The following is a 16,293-nucleotide window of genomic DNA, read 5'->3' on the forward strand; positions in this document are numbered from 1 at the left end:
AATAAGCTTGGGCGATTGCCTACACCGCCATGGATCATGAGAAGGGAAAGGACGTTGCAGACCAGGCGGACAACAGTGACAATATGGTGACAAAGGAAACTCCCGATAGTGAAGCTCAAGATGCCATTGTTTATCCCAACGTCTTCTGGACCTCATGTGTATCTTTCGGGGTGGCCTTGGGGCTCTTTCTGGTAATACGCCGCGTCGAGTTCCATGACCTGCCTCGACCTACATTGCTAACAACACCTTCTCAGGTCGGCCTAGACATGGTAAGTACACCAAAGCATCATACGCTGGATGTATTTGCTCGATTCTTGGCTTCAAACCTCAGGACATGTGCCTCACAGCAACTCCTAACGGCTCTAGACAATCATCGCGACCGCTATCCCCAAGATCACTGAAGACTTTCCTGGTGTTAACCTCATCGGCTGGTACTCATCAGCTTTTTTCATCTCTCTGGCTTGCACACAGCCGTTCTGGTATGGACCCGTCTGCTTCCACTATATTCTTTTTATTTCTTTTCCTTTCACCAATCTAGAGCTTGTGCTGTGCTGACTGTGATACTACAGGGGCAAGGTATATCCCTTCTTCTCCATCAAATACACCTTCCTCGTGGTTGTCTTCATCTTCGGCGTCGGAGCCCTGATCGGCGGTAAGCAGCCCCAACGCATGCCGTGAGTCATCTCCCAATGCTAGGTAACCCACTGACTGTACTACAGGCCTCGCACCCAACAGCACAGTCCTCATCCTCGGCCGCGCCATCCTAGGCGCGAGCGCCGCCGGGATCGCAGCAGGCGGATACGCCATCCTGGGCGTCACCGTCCGCCCGGGGCTCCGGCCCGTGTTCACGGGCCTCATCAACACGGTGTATAGCCTCGCCAGCGTCCTGGGCCCCATCCTTGGCGGCGCCTTCACCCAGCGGTCGACATGGCGCTGGTGTTTCTATGTGAACCTGCCCGTCGCCGCCGTCTCGGCCGCCGTGATTCTGTTCCTGTTCCACCCGCCCCCGCCATCCACCAGCGCACGCCGCTCGAGGGCGCTGCCGCTCAGGGAGAAGCTGTCCCACTTGGACCCTGTTGGCATCCTCCTCGTGCTCGCAGCTCTGGTCTGCTTCACGCGTGCGGTCGAGGTGGCTGGCATCCATCGGGCGTGGGGCTCAGCCGAGGTCATCGGCCTCTTCGTTGGCTCGGGCGTCGCTCTGATAGCCTTCGTGGTCTCCCAGTACCTCCAAGGTGATCACGCCCTCCTCGTGTCGAGACTCGTGAGGCAGCGCGGCGTATACATGAGCATGGGCTTTGGGTTCTTCCACGAGGGTGCCTTCTGCCTCCTGCTTTATTACATCCCAATCTACTTTTAGGTCGTCGCCGGCATCTCGCCATCTGAGGCAGGCTTCCGCAATCTCCCCATGCTCATCAGCTGCGGTATTGGATCAGCCTTGACTGGCTTCCTGGTGTCTCGGTTCGGCTACTATACTCCGTTCATGGTCTGGGCCAGCGCCGGCGGGTGCATCGGGGCCGGTCTTGTTTATACTCTCGACGAGACCTCGCCCCCGGCAAAGTGGATAGGCTACCAGGTTCTGGCTGCTCGCGATGGGAAGCGGGCTGCCGCTTGGCATCATCGCGGGCCAGGCGGATGCGGAGCCCGAGGACCCTCCCTTCCAGGACAGCCATGCTTCTCTGTAAGTATCCTTTCTGCTCTTGCCATTCTTGATGATTTCCACCGAACAGAAGACATCGGTCGCTGATACGGTCTCTGAGCGCTCCCCAGTCTCCTTCTGCGTTGGCACCTCAACCTCTTTGGGAACCGGGCAGTCAGTCTTCAGCAACCTGCTTCTCAACAAGCTTCCTGCTCTTGCCCCTGGCGTCGATCCCCTCACTGTCATCAACACGGGTGCCACGGACATTCGCAATGTCTTCCCTGCCGACGCCGTGCCAGGTATCATACAGGCATATCTGGATGCCATGCGCGCCGTCTTTGCCGTGGTCATAGCCTACGCCGGCGTTGCGGTCATGTTCGCTGCTGGTAGCAAGTGGCAACGATTGAATCTCAAGGGATGAGCTGGACTGAGAACAACTCCCCGGGAATGAACACTTTATGGAAAACTGTGACGACTTCGTGCAGGACGACAACTTCTCTCGCTTGTCCACTCAGAGCAGGTAGTCTTTTGGCTAGTAAGTCGAGCGCCAATACACCAGCCCACTCGCCAAACATACAATGACAAGGGTTATAAAATCAATGATCATAAAGGTCATATCTGTTGTGAAACCTCTGGACCTGGCTCGGTGAATGTGAACGGTACTGGTAACCCCGCAATGATCAGCCAACACAGTATAGGGTGAGGTTGCTTGTCTCCCTGCCAGGAGGACACCCTCCATCTACTATGAGGCTGCCACGGCTTCAACATGCTCCTCAAAGGTTTGCAAACCATAAACATCGGAAACGATCACAGGGACATGGTAACGGACGGAGCATCTGGCGCCCAGAGGCGCTCGGGGTATCTCATGAAATTGTTTGTCGTCAAAGAAGATGAGTCTTCTTAGGCCCGCTCATTGGAAGCTGACAGGCTTCTTGGTACGCCGAGATGACCGTCGCATTGGCGTCGGTGCCTCGGGTACTGGTTCTGGTTCAGGTACTGGTGCTGGAGCTGGCTCCTCCTCCTTTTCCTCCGCAACAGCTGCGCCGCCATCCTCAGCATCCTCAACCTCTGGGGCGGCATCGTCCTCGTCTGCATCGTCCTCGCCATCGTCCTCGTGCGGAGCCTCCGAGTCCGAGTCATCGGATATCTCGGGCTCGCTTGCGTTGCTGAATCCATCAAACTCGTCCTCATCAACATTCTCTGGGCTGCTGTCCTCTTCCACAGCTTTTTCTGCCTCCTCTGCGGCGTCCCTCTTGCGCTTCTTGAGCACCTTCTCTGGCGCCTTTTGTTCACTCTCGGCGGTGGCATCCTCTTTGTCGTCTCCCGCGACTGGTGGGGGTACAAACCACGGTATCCGTCCGCGCACTGATGCATGTTAGCATTTTGAACTCCTGGCAACAAGGCTTCCCGGGTCACTTACTGAAATCGTTGAGCACCATCTTTGCTACACCGTCAACATCAGGCTCGCCGCCTTTCAACAGTCGCCCTGCTTTCCTGGCGAGAAGCTCTAGGAACAGGATGTGGTCATCATTCCAGTCACTGAGATCATATGTCTTTGCCATATGGTGCTTCTTCACCCGCTTCAGCACGGCTGGTATGTACTGCTCAGGATGCTCTACTTTTTCGACCCGCACCACGCCTCGTAGGAGCAACTCCGTCGGGGCATCGTGATGGTTTTGTGGCACAATACCAGGACAATCAATCAGGTATATCCTCTTCATCAATGTGACATACTGCCACACTTTCGTCTCCCCAGGAATCGGAGCCACAGTGGCGACCTTCTTGCCTCTGAGGGTGTTGATGATCGATGACTTTCCGGTGTTGGGGTAACCGATCAAGCCTACTGAAACTTGTTTCCTATCGGCGTGGAGTTTGGAAAATTGTCGGAGGAGGTTGATTAATGATCCCTTGCCAAATGGATTGTTTATCGAGGCCCGGAAGGCGGCTGTGGGGTAGTCCTTTTGAAGATGCTTTACCCATTGAGCCTGTTTGTCGTCAGTCAGCAACAGCGTCAGACAAACATTGATTGACAGTAGTCAAAAGAGCAATTTATGCTCGTATATATGTGCGCCTCTCGTACTAAGAAATCCACGGCGAAGGTGCTCGAAAGAACGAGGTAGACTTCAACTCAAAATGGAGGCAAATCCAATCTCACGATGGTCAACCAAAACGGAGACCATCTGTCCTCTCCGGCCAAAGCCAGAGATTCTAAGATGTGGAAGTTGCTCTCCCCAAGCCGTAACGGCCAAATTCCATTGTTTGGCATGAAGACACCGGAAAATGACCTGACTAGGGTTGGGGGACCCCGAAGGGCCTTATAAAAGAAAAAGTTAGAACTTACAGCAACCTTAGTTGGTACCAAATCACACTTGTTCAGGATGAACACGAGATGCTTGTGTGGTGCTTCCTCCTTGAGATACTTCTCAACAGACCGACAACGTGTTCCCAGCGGGTCGCGGGCGTCTAGGATGTGGAGAATAACGTCCGAGGAGTCAATGACCTTGTCTGTAAGAAATTTGTTAGTATCGCCCCAGAAATGAAAATAGAGGAGGAAGAGACGTACAAAGCTCGTTCCAGATACGCTTGGACTGGCCCTTGTCGAAGATAGGCTCGTTCGCCGTCGTCAACACAGCCGCAGCCTCTTGATCTCGACGAAGATCGCCAGCCTCAGCCTGCTCGGCCTCCAGCTCGCCACTCAGCAACCTAGCCTGTTCCAGCTGCTCGTTGTAGGTTTCAAGGCTCTTGACCGAGTCGCCCGCCAGTTCGTCGATGTTGCTGACGCTCAGCTTCACCCTCTTCCGTGATGACTTGGGCCCAAACACTTCGGCAAACGGTGATGTCTCGACAGTCATCTTTGCCTGGTGCTCTTTCAGGCCGTTCACCCTGTTATCCTGGCCGTCGCGGATCAAACTCAGGGGCAACTTGTTGCTCTTAAGCAGGACCGTGTAGGGATCCTTCTCCTTCTGTGTGACGGCTTCTCGGAAGGCACTGAGGGACTCCTGGCTGATGACTCGGCTGTTGGAGAACCATTTCCTATTCGGCTCGACTCGGGCGCTGGGGACATCGCGGCTCTGGTAGCTGGCGGCTTTTGTGATCTCTCCATCTGCGTTTCGCTGTGCCTTGCCCTCCTTGAAGATGTTGAGTTGCTTGACCTTCTTTGCGTCGCGGTAGAAGTTTTCGCTGGCCACGACGTTAGTCAAAACAGGTGAAGGAGTGCGGAGGAAACTGGACAAGAGAAGGCTTACCCTTTGATTTTGAACGTCGCACCACCTGTACTCGTACCATCCCGAGCACGACGGCTCTTCTCTTTCTTGAAGTTACCCATTCTCGCCTCTAGCTGCACTGGCAGCCTCAAAATCCAATAGGGAGACAGCCGGGTCGAGGTCGGTCGTTGATCAGAAACACAGATGGGCTATCGACCTTTCCAATCCTCTCCACCTCGTTTGAGCGCTCGATAGTTGTAGGGAGGCAACCGCCAGCAGGTAGGAGAAGATGTGGCGGTGCGATGAATATCGCTGGAAAGAGGAGGAGCGGGAGAGAAAAAAAAAGTTCAAAGCCTGCAGGGTCTAGTTGGGGACGGTGGGGCGCGGCTGGCAGAGCTCCAGTCCCAAAGTTTTAGTGGGTCCGTGTTGGACAAGGCTTGCTCGGCTTGCTGGCAGGCTTGTTCGCTCATTCTAGCCGCTGCAGAGCCGGAGCTGCATAAACCCGACTCCGCCTGGGAAAATCTGACTGGTCTGCTTGGTATACGATCCAAACATCATCGCCATTGCACGCTCACTTGGTCGATCGGCGGGGGCAGGACGGCAGCAAAATCTCGACCTTTTCCTCGGCTCCGGACTTGAACGGCCAATTCGTCTCACGTCGAAAAGGGAGAGAAACAACAGACCTCAAACATGGCGCCAACATTACCAAGAGCGCCACTGCGCTCGCTATCGGCCACCATCCTCCCATCCGCGACCTCGACGCCATCCACCACCTCCACCGCCTTCCGAACATTCAGCACAACAGCCTCCCGCCTCGAGGTCGACATCCCCCCCGAGTCCCCGCGCTTCATCAACCTCCCCGAGCTGCCGCAATCCTCCGAGGATAAGCTCCCACCAGTGAAGGGCGTGCTGCCCGTGCCGCGCGAGATCTTCCACCGGCGCAACAACGGCAGCCACAAGATCCAGGCCGGCTTCGTGGACGAGACGGCACCACGGTCACGGGCCGAGGCAGCAGGCGAGGCGCCCAAGTCGGACCGGGCGGCGTGGAAGCGGGCGCTGGCCGAGTCGCGGCGGAAGGCGCTCGCGGCGGGCATAGACAAGCTGTGGGCGCGCAAGAACGCGCGCGAGGGGCGGGCCAAGCACCGCGCCGAGTCCCACCGGCAGCGCAACCTGAGCGCCGCCAACGCGCCCGAGGGGCTGGACGACGTCTTCACGCGCGGGACGGTCACGCAGGCGACGCTGGACACGAGGGTGATACGCGACCCGGAGTACAAGGAGCGGCAGCTCAAGTCGCAGGCGCGCACGGCGGCGCTGCAGAGGGAGCGGTCCGAGGCCCGCAAGGACGCCATCCAGCGGCTGTACGTCGAGGCGGGCAGCTTCATCGTCAGCGAGGTTGAGCTCGCCAAGAGGGTCGAGGAGGTCTTTTCCGAGAATTTCTGGAAAGGGCGCGGCCTGTGGCAGGGCAAGATCGCCGAGAACGTGTGGGACGCTCATGGTCATCCTATTCCCGTCAGGGCCATGTTTGCAGGCATGAAAGGGACGACCACCAAGGCCGTTGAGAAGTACGAGAGTGCGGTCAGCTTCACTACGCAGCGCCAGAAGATGGTTTCCGGAGAGCTGACTGGTGGCGCTGTGTCTGCTGGAGGCGACAAGAAGCGGTGAACACATAGGCACAGGAAAAGGTGAATCACACCCAGCAGGTGGGCTTGTACAATAGCAATGCATCCAAGATCTTTGAACATCCTGGTCAGTAACTTGGTGTACATGGGAAAGGTATCGAGTGTATCCCGAGGTCCCGGCTACTAGCTACAAATCGACAAATGCCCCCTAACGCCCCTGATCCGATGCAGTGTGAAAAGACAAAGATGGGCACAAGTGGCCCAGGCTCGTTTCTAAGGGAGTTAAGCATGGTCTAGATAGCGATTGATCTTCAGACAGATTCAGCGACCGTGTGCAATGAACGCTCGTTTGATGGCTCAACACGCTTGAATCCCAGTCAGTCCTCCTCTTCACCTGCTGTCCGACAGCGATCACCGCCGCTCAACCAGCAGGACGTGCATGGCGGCGTACGCCAGCACAACAAAGCCAGCTGCATAAGCTCCCAAGCAAATAACGTCCTTCCACATGGCGCCGTTGTCGAAGCCGAATGAGCTAAGAATGGCAGCGCCAGGTACTGTGATATCCAAGCCGTACTTTTTGTCAACGAGCGTCAGTTTGCTAACCTCGTTAACAATGAGCGACTCAAAGGCATAGTGGAAAATCGACAACCACTGAAGCCATTTGGCCCCATCTGGAATCTTTTCTGCGTTCAGAAGGAGACCCGCGAACAACAAACTGAAGAGCATAACCAAACTGCCGATCAGATTTGCCACGCCATTGTCCTTGCACACAATACCAATGAAGAGACAAATGGCGGCGGCGGCGAGGTTGAAAAGTACCAACACGAGGAGGAAAAAGAAGAAGTGGGCCGCATCTGCCTTCAGCCCCGTCATTGGATAAATGATTATGCCCATCAGAATTGGCGGGATGATTCGTAGCGGAACGATGTCGAAGAGTACTTTAGAGGCGAAGTAGGTGACAGGAGAGTAGTAGCCATTCGCGCGTTCTCTTGTGAACAGCAGCCTCTCAGAGGAGAAGACGTTCAAGCTGGTCAAAGTGCTGAATCCAAAGAGGGCCAGCACGAAGAAGAAGAGACCAAGCCGGTTCTGGAATCCGGGGATGTCCGAGGTCAAGCCATAGAAGAGATACCCAGAGAGGACTCCGAGGAGAATGGCAATGGCGTAGTGTGTCAGCATCAGCAGTGGGTTGCGGTACAGGTTTTTCCACGTCCGCTGGGAGAGGATGATAAATTGTCGGCCGTAGCCGATGCGCGCATATCCTTTGCCAACAACGCTGATGTAAATGTTCGAGCCGCTGACACTGTATCCGTTGGAGTTGCGGCCGTTGGCATTTTCGGCGCTGGCAACTGCTTGCTGGATCTCATCATGTGTCGTGCCGGAAATGTCAGACTCTGCGAATGAGTTCACTAAGATGTCAAGATTTGTGCCGCCACTGGCCGCAGGTGGGAGATCATGTGGGTCCTCGATGATCTGGGGAGGAACATGACCAGGAGGCTGCTTGTGAAGCTTGTAAGCTCCCGTTTCCCCTTCTCCATCGGAAGAAGCTGCAGTCTCGGCGTTGGTTTGGCGGCGCGTGAAAAGCTCTCGCTCCAGCCTAGCCTTGACCGAATCCCGACGCTTGTTCTTGGGTCGAGAGGATGAGGCTTCGGCGCCACTATCTTCTCCGATGCTGACATTCGACACACTCGCGATAGACTTAACACCTCTAACGCTGCTCGGCCCGACACTGGCGGCATCAACCGATATGGTGCCATCATCAAAGGTTGCCGATGCGCCGGCGTGCATAGTCAGGTCAACCAGGTAGTCGGCGATGTTGAAACCAGGGGGGCAAGGATATCCAATATGGTCGAAGTAGTCCTGGCACTGAGCAAATGGACCGGAGTAGACTGGTCTGCCTTGGGCGAGGAGAATGAGTCTGTCAAAGAGGGCGACAATGTTTGAACGTGGCTGGTGGATAGTGAAGATGACGGTTCGCTTGAAGTCTTTCGCAAGGGTCACAAGACATTCGACAACGTTGAAGGCATTATATGCATCCAGGCCACTGGTAGGCTCGTCGAGGAAGAGGATGGAGGGGCTAGTGACCAGTTCACACGCGATACCGACACGGCGCTTCTCGCCACCGGAAATTCCACGGCCTTTGCCTTCCTCGGAGCCGATGAGGGAGTCCTTGATATGGTAGATTCCAAGTTGTTTCTCGACATCGGTGACCCTCTGCTCTTTTGCGGCTCGGGTCATGTCGCGGGGCAGTCGCAGCAAGGCGCTGTTCAGAATGGTTTCGTGGACTGTGAGGGTTGGCAGCATCGTATCTTCCTGGTCGACAAATCCAACCACAGCCTTGAAATCCGCATCCGTGACCTTCTCGCCGTTGACGTAGAAATCACCACTGACGGTTCCTCGCTTGTTCTTGCGTGCAAGAATGTCCAAAAAGGTCGTCTTGCCAGCCCCAGAAGCGCCCATGATAGCAGTGAGCTCCCCGGGATACGCCACGCCCCGAATCGAATTCAAGATTTGCTTGCTGTTGAGGCTGTATGACACTTCCTCGAACTGCAGCGATGCGGGCTTGTGGTCTGCCATGAGCTTGAGTCCTTCGTCATCAGAGTCGTCGAGATGAATGGGGCCGTATTTGAAAGAGCGCCGGGACAGATACCAGGTGAGGACGATGACCGCAACGAGGAATAAAGCACAGCCGGCGATGACACCAGCGATGAGAGGTGTGTTGATCTTGGGAACGGGCGGCTTGTAGTCGGGCAGCTCGGAGAAGTGCACGCATTCGCCAGAACGACATGTCAAGGTGATGCTGGAGTCCCCGAACATCTGGTTGATCAGATCGTTCATGGCAGGCTCCTCAAAACTGCACTTGTTTGCGCCGCCTTTGATCTGTGTGCACTTAAATGCGCCGGGGCCCTTGATCTCCTCGTCTAGGAAGTCAGTGATGTCAACACTGCCGTTCTCGCCACAGAGCATCCGGTCAGGTATACATGAGCATTCGACGGTCTTGCAGTTGTACGAGGTCTTGTTCTGGGAGGAGTCGCTGAAATCGTAGGCCGAATCGCACTGGCCCAAAGTACAATAGAAAGACTCCCTCTTGGCGACCCAGAACTGGAAGTCGCACCTAGCCTCTGAGGCATCACAGGTAAAGGTGACTTGAGGTACTTGTTCCCCCAGGAGATCGCGAATCTTCTCGTTTGTGACATCACACATCTGGTAGTTGTTCTTCAAGACGTTGCCCAGCTGGTAGCAGACGCCTCCCTCTTCCGTCTCCATCAGGGCATTACATGCCCTATCGTCGGTACACAGGTTGCAGTTGAGGCCGTCCCAGCCGTCGTCGCATTCGCAGGTATCACCATGACGTATTTGTCGGTGCTCGTTGCCTCGGGCCAAGGAACCGCAGACTGCGCGTGTAAGGGTCAGCTACCACGGATCGCAAGTCGTTTGTGAAATGCTGGGGCCAGGGAAACACACGAGGCTCGATACAGTCCACGCCACCGAAGCCGGCGGGGCAGGAACACTGTCCGTTGAACGAGTTACAGTCGGCATACTGGGCACAGCTGAAGGCTGGAAGGAGGCAGTTGAAGCTAGAGAGGCCGTAACATCAGCACCTGGCTGCAAAGCCTCAAAGAGCTGGACGAGGACAAGAACAACAGACCATGGTGGGCAGTCCTTGGGCCTGTCATCCATCAGGGCAAGTTGCGCGCGGAGAGCATCGATGCCTGGGGATGACGACGAGAAGTTCTGGGCGAGGGCGGCGCTCGACAGCGCAAGCGCCCCGAAAACGACGGCGCGGGCTGTCCGCGATGCCATGGCGAAGGGCACAAGACGGCGCTGGGTCGGCTCTGCTGAAGAAAGTCTCTGCGTCCTGCGAGAGAGTGGAGGAAACGGTGATGCGTGGTTTCGAGGAAGAGCTCTGGGGTGGCAGGTGGTCAGGTCAGAGGAGCAGCGATAAGGTGCCTGGTCATACATGGACTGTACCTAGTCTACCTGCTCGGAGAGGTAAGCCGCGGCTGGTGACATGTACCTACCTGTTTCTGCTTCGGCGCAGCTCCTACAGCGCAGCTCCTTGGCGCCGGCTAAACTTCCCTACTTAGCTCCTGCTGGCCCCAGGTACCCAGGTGCTGGGCACCCCCCGTAACGTCTCGCACCTGCCCCGTGCTCCTGAATCGGTCAATTCCATCGGTTGGGAAGCTGCCCCGACTTCCCGGAATCCTGCTGACGCAATGCGGAGGAGGAAAAGCTCCACTCGCAGGAGGGTGTCGCGACTGTATCTATTTGGTAGACAACGTTGCATGTAATCTGACATTGTTCTTTCGCATATGCGCACTTCTCGAAAGGCTGTGCAGACTTTTGGGGATCAAGACACAATACATGGAGCACCTTGCTGGACAGTCTGTGACGTACTCGGTAGTATCGAGCCGAGCTTCAAGGTTGGAAGTGTATCTTCACGGCGGCAAGGCTTGGGATGAAAATGAGACTGGTTGGAGCTACGGCTGGCTTCCCCTCTCTGCGTCGGTCTCCAATCGTGGGAGACGACTTCTACTTTACAGCACCCATGTATATGACAGCTCCATGCGGACTTTGGCAGATAACAAGCCTTACTAGTAGTCTACTTTCAATTATCAAAAAATTACCAACTACCAGTATCGACTAGCAAGTACGCGCAGGCGAGTGTGCGCGCATTTGCGCACGCAGCAGCATTAGCATATAAATATCCCGTTAGGACTTGAAAATCTCGGCATCGACTGCACCAATTTTGAGTATTGTACAGCTCTTGTCTACGAAAATCAAGCTATATTCAAAATGGTCAAGATCGAGCCCTTTGCAGTGGAGCAGTGGATGGACGAGTAAGCCTCACCAACTTACCAACCGAGCTCCTGTGCTGACGCTGTCCAACAGGTATGAGACCACGCCTGGCGTTCTCAACATCGCCGAGACGTGTGCTGCGTCCGTCTCGATTGACGACCTAGGAACTCTTTCCAAAAATAGGAACCCCACAAATCCTGTGAACCTCTCCACGAAACTCACCTACGGCGCCATTAGGGGCTCAGAGAAACTACGAGGCTTGGTCGCCGCTCTGTTTGACAACGAGACTACTACACCTCTTTCAGCCGACAAGATTTTAATCACCCAGGGGGCTATCGTAGCCAATTTCCTCCTCCTGTACACCTTGATTGGACCCGGAGATCATGTCATTTGTGTCTACCCGACGTATCAGCAGCTCTACGGCGTCCCGCAGAGCCTGGGCGCTGAGGTCTCCCTGTGGAAGCTCAAGTGGGATAATGGCTATGTGCCAGACGTCACCGAGCTTGAGTCCTTGGTGAAGAGCAACACAAAGATGATCATTCTCAACAACCCAAACAACCCAACGGGGGCAACCATCCCAAAGGCCGCTCTCAGCTCCATCGTCGAGTTCGCCCGAGCACGCGACATAATCATCCTGAGCGACGAGGTCTACAGGCCGTTGTATCACAGCCTGCCGTTCGACGGAGATATCCCGCCGTCCATCTTGTCGTTTGGGTACGACAAGACCGTCTCAACGGGATCCATGTCTAAGGCATGGGCTCTGGCGGGTATTCGTCTGGGCTGGATTGCGTCGCGAGACAAAGCCATCATCGACGTTGTGGCTGAGGCGCGCGACTACACGACCATCAGCGTCTCGCAACTCGACGATCAGGTTGCGAGCTATGCTCTCTCCGACGCGGTGCGACCTGCCCTGATCAAGAGGAACCTGGAGCTGGCGAGTACAAACCTCACTCTGCTTGGGGAGTTCGTTGACGGGCACAAGGGGTTATGTAACTGGGTGAAGCCGACGGCGGGCACGACGGCGTTCATCCAATTCACAGATGGTGGCAAGCCAGTGGATGACGTGGCATTTTGCCTAGACGTGCTGGACAAAACAAAAGTAATGTTCCTTCCAGGCTCGAAATGCTTTGGCCATGATCAGGACTTCAAGGGATACGTGAGTACTGCCCACTGCCGATTCATCCTTGGCCCTCTCTTGGCTGGGTGAAAAGGTTTGCTCTGCATCCCGCGGTGATAGCTAATGCAACTGTACAGGTTCGGATCGGATACGTGTCAGAGACGGACGTGCTGGTCGAGTCATTAAAGAAGCTTGGAGAATATGTGAACAAGAACCTGTCGTCGTAGCAGTTCATCTTGGCCAGGCCGCGCAGGTGTTGTATTCGTGGAGAATCTTGCGTCGACATGTCAGCCGTGGTGACCAAGTCATTGTCAAGAACGGATCGGATGTAGTGTAACGCAAGAAATTTGCAGTATCACACTATAGCCTCCAGCGTGCTCCGAACCAAACGGCATTCTCTTCCGAGTCCGTTCGAAGTCGGGACTTGGAGTGGCCGGGCGCCAAGAGCCAAGCCGTGAGCTTCTTGGGAGGATCGTCGGACAAGACAACGCAGCGATTCGTGAAACAAAGGCCAGAGAATTGTAATCTCATCGGCATCTTTGAGGAGTGTCAAGTCCGAGGTGCATCAACAGCGTGTACTACATGTCCCAATGCTCAAGTGAACTCGAGTGTTGCTGGCCGATTGGTATGTTGTGCGTGAAAGGTCATGGTGCATTTCCACAGTGTCCGCCAGTTCAAGCCGCAGTCTGCTGCTGTACTCCGTATCTAGCGTGGTAAATGGCGTGTGATTCCTCGACACGGGCTTGGCATAAAGGTAATACTCTGGTACCCTGGCTATCCATTACCTGAGAAAGTGGAGGAGGGCAGAGACAGAGTGAAGGAGAAGACTGATGGGTTATCGCGTGGCCGTTGGTAGAGGTTTTCTCGCCCAGGAGGCAGCTGAAACGGAGCATACGTCGACCCAGCACCTGGGCTACTGCTGGGCAGTGCAGTGCAGATCGGCCCGGCAAGGAGTAACGCTTGGAGTTGGAAGGTTGGCAGGAAGAAGTCAAAAGGGAGAGCTCAAAGCGGCAGGCCCCCCCCCCCCCTGTTGTTTCCATTAATAAGGCCAATCCCACAGTCCCGTCGGCCACCCCACAACCCTTCCCGGCTCACCCAGGGGCTCAGCCATCTCGTGCTATGCATGGGACGACAACTGCCTCCCTCCACGGTCCACGTTGGAAGGCAGGACAGACGACTGACGACGCAATCCGTCATCGTCTCGACCCGATGGCCAACAGCTCGACAGCGGGAACCCGGCAGTGCTAGCTGCCATCTCCCAAGAGCATCCAAGACTTTCGCGGCACCTTGCGCTCTCACTCATTTACGACTTACTTATCTGGCCCTCGCGCTGCTTGGCCTTCTTCTTGGGTCACGCCTTTGCACGCCGCCGTTCTCTTGGCTTTTCCTTGGTTTTTCTTGCCTCAAACTCCCATTCCAGCCCTTGCGCAACATGCGCGCCTCTCTTTCTTTGACCTCTTCCCAGCTCGCTGACGTTCCTTACGGGCGCTTCTGAGGCTGTTCGTCTTCTTATGAGCCCCGCTCCCATCCCACATTTTCACATCGACAAACTGCTTCGCTTGTCGATTGTCTCCTGCTTGTTAGCGAAGCTGGGGTCGTTCTGAGCCTGGTCTGCCCTCCTTTCTCTAATTCGGGTCCTGTCCGGCCAATTCTCTCCTTGCATCTTGTGGCCTTGGAGGCTCGCGCACACGAAGAGCCTCGTACCACAGCAAAAATCATTCGCCGTGGCAGTCGTTTCATGCCGGTAGGATGTCAAGGGCATTCGCTGTGCTGGCCGTTTCTGCCGGCTTATTACTTGCGCCAGCCGCCAATGCCGCCGGCACCGTCCAATGGGACATCCAGAAGCACCACCCCAAGGCGAGGTTCGGCAGACGCGCAGCAGATACCCACGAGGGCGTCATCACGAATGAGCTTACCAGGGGTGGCTACTTCGCGACGTGCTCCATGGGCACACCTGGTCAAAACCTGACCTTGCAGCTTGATACCGGGAGCAGCGACATCTGGGTACCATGGAACCTAGCAACTGTGTGCGAGCAGGAGAAGTGCACCCTTGGCAACTGTGCGCAACAGTCCCCAGATTTGAAGATTGTGATGATCAGACGGCAGCTGACTCTGCCGGCACAGTTAACCCCAATGCCTCCTCGACCTACACCGACGCCGGGAAGGGCACCTTTGACATATCATATGTCGATGGTAGCTTCTCCAATGGCGACTACTTCATGGACACTTTCGAGATCGCAGGCGCCACGGTTTCGAATGTCACAATGGGTCTCGGCTTGAACACCACCATCGCATACGGGCTCGTCGGAGTGGGCTACACGTTAAATGAAGCAATAGTCGACACCGAAAACTCCCTCTCGGCCGCCTATCCCAACCTGCCCGTAGTCATGGTAAACGAGGGCCTCATAGGGACCAACGCCTACAGTTTGTGGCTTAATGACCTCGACGCAAACAAGGGCAACATTCTGTTTGGTGGCATTGATACGGAAAAGTACATGGGCAACTTGACGAGAATCGACATACTGGAGAATAACAAGACCAACGTCTACGACTCTTTCCTGGTTCCGGTCACGTCTTTACTTGCTGTTAGCGCTAGCGGCACCGACGAACTGACATCAAGCGAGTTCCCAATCGAGGTTGTCCTGGACTCGGGCACAACCCTCAGCTACTTGCCCAGCGACATAGCAGAGCAGATATGGACAGAAGTCGGCGCCGCATACACCCCGGAAGTCGGGCTCGCCCTGCTGCCCTGCCGGATGCAGAAGAGCGAGGGGCACTTTTCCTTCGGCTTTGCCGGTCCAGACGGTCCTAGGATCAACGTGTCGATGGACGAGCTTGTGCTCGACCTCGTCACCTCCGGACCTCCACCAACCTTCATCTCCGGACCGTTCGAGGGCGAGGACGCGTGCGAATTCGGAATCCAGAATTCAACCAAGAGCCCATTCCTGCTGGGCGACACCTTCCTTCGGAGCGCATACGTGGTCTACGACCTGGTGAACAACGAGATCGGGATGGCGCAGACGGATTTCAATGCCACCAGCTCGAACATCGTTGCTTTTGAGGGCAACGGCTCTACTATTCCGTTCGCCACCTTGGTTTCTAATCAGAATCTGTCCACCCCCACGACGGCCGCGTCCCCTTCTTTTGCGGCGGAAAGCGGCTTTGAGGCAGGAACGCAGGACAGTGGGTCCGCGGCCTCTCTGCCACTCGGCTTAGGACACTCGCTCTTCGTGGGCTTTGCCATACTCACGTCCATCTTCCTTTCTGTGTAGACCAGAGCGCTACTCATGGTCTCGCTAAATTCACTTTTCTTTTCATGGCTCGACTGGCGCCTTATTTTGGCCACCCCTTTTACAGCATATACCCATTTTATGGTGCGCAGTCGCAAAACGGCAAGATTGGCACTAGCGTTACTACCGCCTCTGACACAAGTCACATTTGTTTCACGATGAGTTGCATCTTAGGTGTTGGGGCAAGCAAGCAAGCATTGGTTTGGAGTTTAAATGAACTTGTTTACTCGGTGATGAGGCTAGGGGATTACTGCGTGCTACGAGGCAGGTTAATAGATACCCAGCGTTACTGTCGGTCAAAATTGGACATGTTAGAATATTCTTCCGGTAGGGCGATATGCCCGTCATGGTCGAGTAACGAGAAAGTAGATGATATGAACCGCGCCCACCGGCGAATTCAATCGAACCAACATTTGAACGTTACGGAAACTAGCTTCGAAGCCTGCTTGCATTCTTCTACAGCAAGATCCAAGATGCGTGGGCTACCATTAAAGTGTACACCGGCCTGCTTGATGGTCACTCAGTTGATCGGGCTCATCCTCAGCTGGGCCTTGAAATGGGTACAAATGGTAAACACATTCAGGTATGTCAGTCCAAGTAATTCGCTCTGTCCGAATTTGGTCCCCGATAT

General features: G+C 55.4%; 7 protein-coding genes across 7 annotated transcripts; 5 read left to right on the forward strand and 2 right to left on the reverse strand.

Moving 5' to 3' along the window:
• Window positions 1-29: 29 nt before the first annotated feature.
• On the forward strand, window positions 30-1,357 carry INS49_002626 (uncharacterized protein; the record flags this gene model as incomplete). Its single annotated transcript, XM_043163433.1, has 5 exons — window positions 30-86; window positions 255-269; window positions 367-479; window positions 570-652; window positions 720-1,357. The coding sequence occupies 5 exons, from the start codon at window positions 30-32 to the stop codon at window positions 1,355-1,357; spliced, it is 906 nt and encodes a 301-aa protein (XP_043031939.1).
• A 311-nt stretch (window positions 1,358-1,668) lies between these two features.
• On the forward strand, window positions 1,669-2,057 carry INS49_002627 (uncharacterized protein; the record flags this gene model as incomplete). Its single annotated transcript, XM_043163434.1, has 2 exons — window positions 1,669-1,678; window positions 1,768-2,057. The coding sequence occupies 2 exons, from the start codon at window positions 1,669-1,671 to the stop codon at window positions 2,055-2,057; spliced, it is 300 nt and encodes a 99-aa protein (XP_043031940.1).
• A 489-nt stretch (window positions 2,058-2,546) lies between these two features.
• INS49_002628 (uncharacterized protein) lies at window positions 2,547-4,961 on the reverse strand (the record flags this gene model as incomplete). Its single annotated transcript, XM_043163435.1, has 5 exons — window positions 2,547-3,001; window positions 3,057-3,621; window positions 3,978-4,141; window positions 4,200-4,816; window positions 4,882-4,961. 5 exons carry the CDS (start codon window positions 4,959-4,961, stop codon window positions 2,547-2,549), a joined length of 1,881 nt encoding a protein of 626 aa, XP_043031941.1.
• Window positions 4,962-5,529: 568 nt separating this feature from the next.
• INS49_002629 (uncharacterized protein) lies at window positions 5,530-6,501 on the forward strand (the record flags this gene model as incomplete). Its single annotated transcript, XM_043163436.1, has 1 exon — window positions 5,530-6,501. The coding sequence occupies one exon, from the start codon at window positions 5,530-5,532 to the stop codon at window positions 6,499-6,501; it is 972 nt and encodes a 323-aa protein (XP_043031942.1).
• Window positions 6,502-6,869: 368 nt separating this feature from the next.
• INS49_002630 (uncharacterized protein) lies at window positions 6,870-10,259 on the reverse strand (the record flags this gene model as incomplete). The annotated part of the gene is made up of 3 exons (XM_043163437.1): window positions 6,870-9,850; window positions 9,921-10,033; window positions 10,105-10,259. 3 exons carry the CDS (start codon window positions 10,257-10,259, stop codon window positions 6,870-6,872), a joined length of 3,249 nt encoding a protein of 1,082 aa, XP_043031943.1.
• A 993-nt stretch (window positions 10,260-11,252) lies between these two features.
• Window positions 11,253-12,599, forward strand: INS49_002631 (uncharacterized protein; the record flags this gene model as incomplete). Its single annotated transcript, XM_043163438.1, has 3 exons — window positions 11,253-11,296; window positions 11,349-12,411; window positions 12,510-12,599. 3 exons carry the CDS (start codon window positions 11,253-11,255, stop codon window positions 12,597-12,599), a joined length of 1,197 nt encoding a protein of 398 aa, XP_043031944.1.
• Window positions 12,600-14,121: 1,522 nt separating this feature from the next.
• Window positions 14,122-15,644, forward strand: INS49_002632 (uncharacterized protein; the record flags this gene model as incomplete). The annotated part of the gene is made up of 2 exons (XM_043163439.1): window positions 14,122-14,431; window positions 14,497-15,644. The coding sequence occupies 2 exons, from the start codon at window positions 14,122-14,124 to the stop codon at window positions 15,642-15,644; spliced, it is 1,458 nt and encodes a 485-aa protein (XP_043031945.1).
• Between the last annotated feature and the right edge of the window lie 649 nt (window positions 15,645-16,293).

Source organism: Diaporthe citri (genome assembly GCF_014595645.1).
Source record: "Diaporthe citri strain NFHF-8-4 chromosome Unknown scaffold_1, whole genome shotgun sequence".
In the NCBI taxonomy this organism is placed as follows: domain Eukaryota; kingdom Fungi; phylum Ascomycota; class Sordariomycetes; order Diaporthales; family Diaporthaceae; genus Diaporthe; species Diaporthe citri.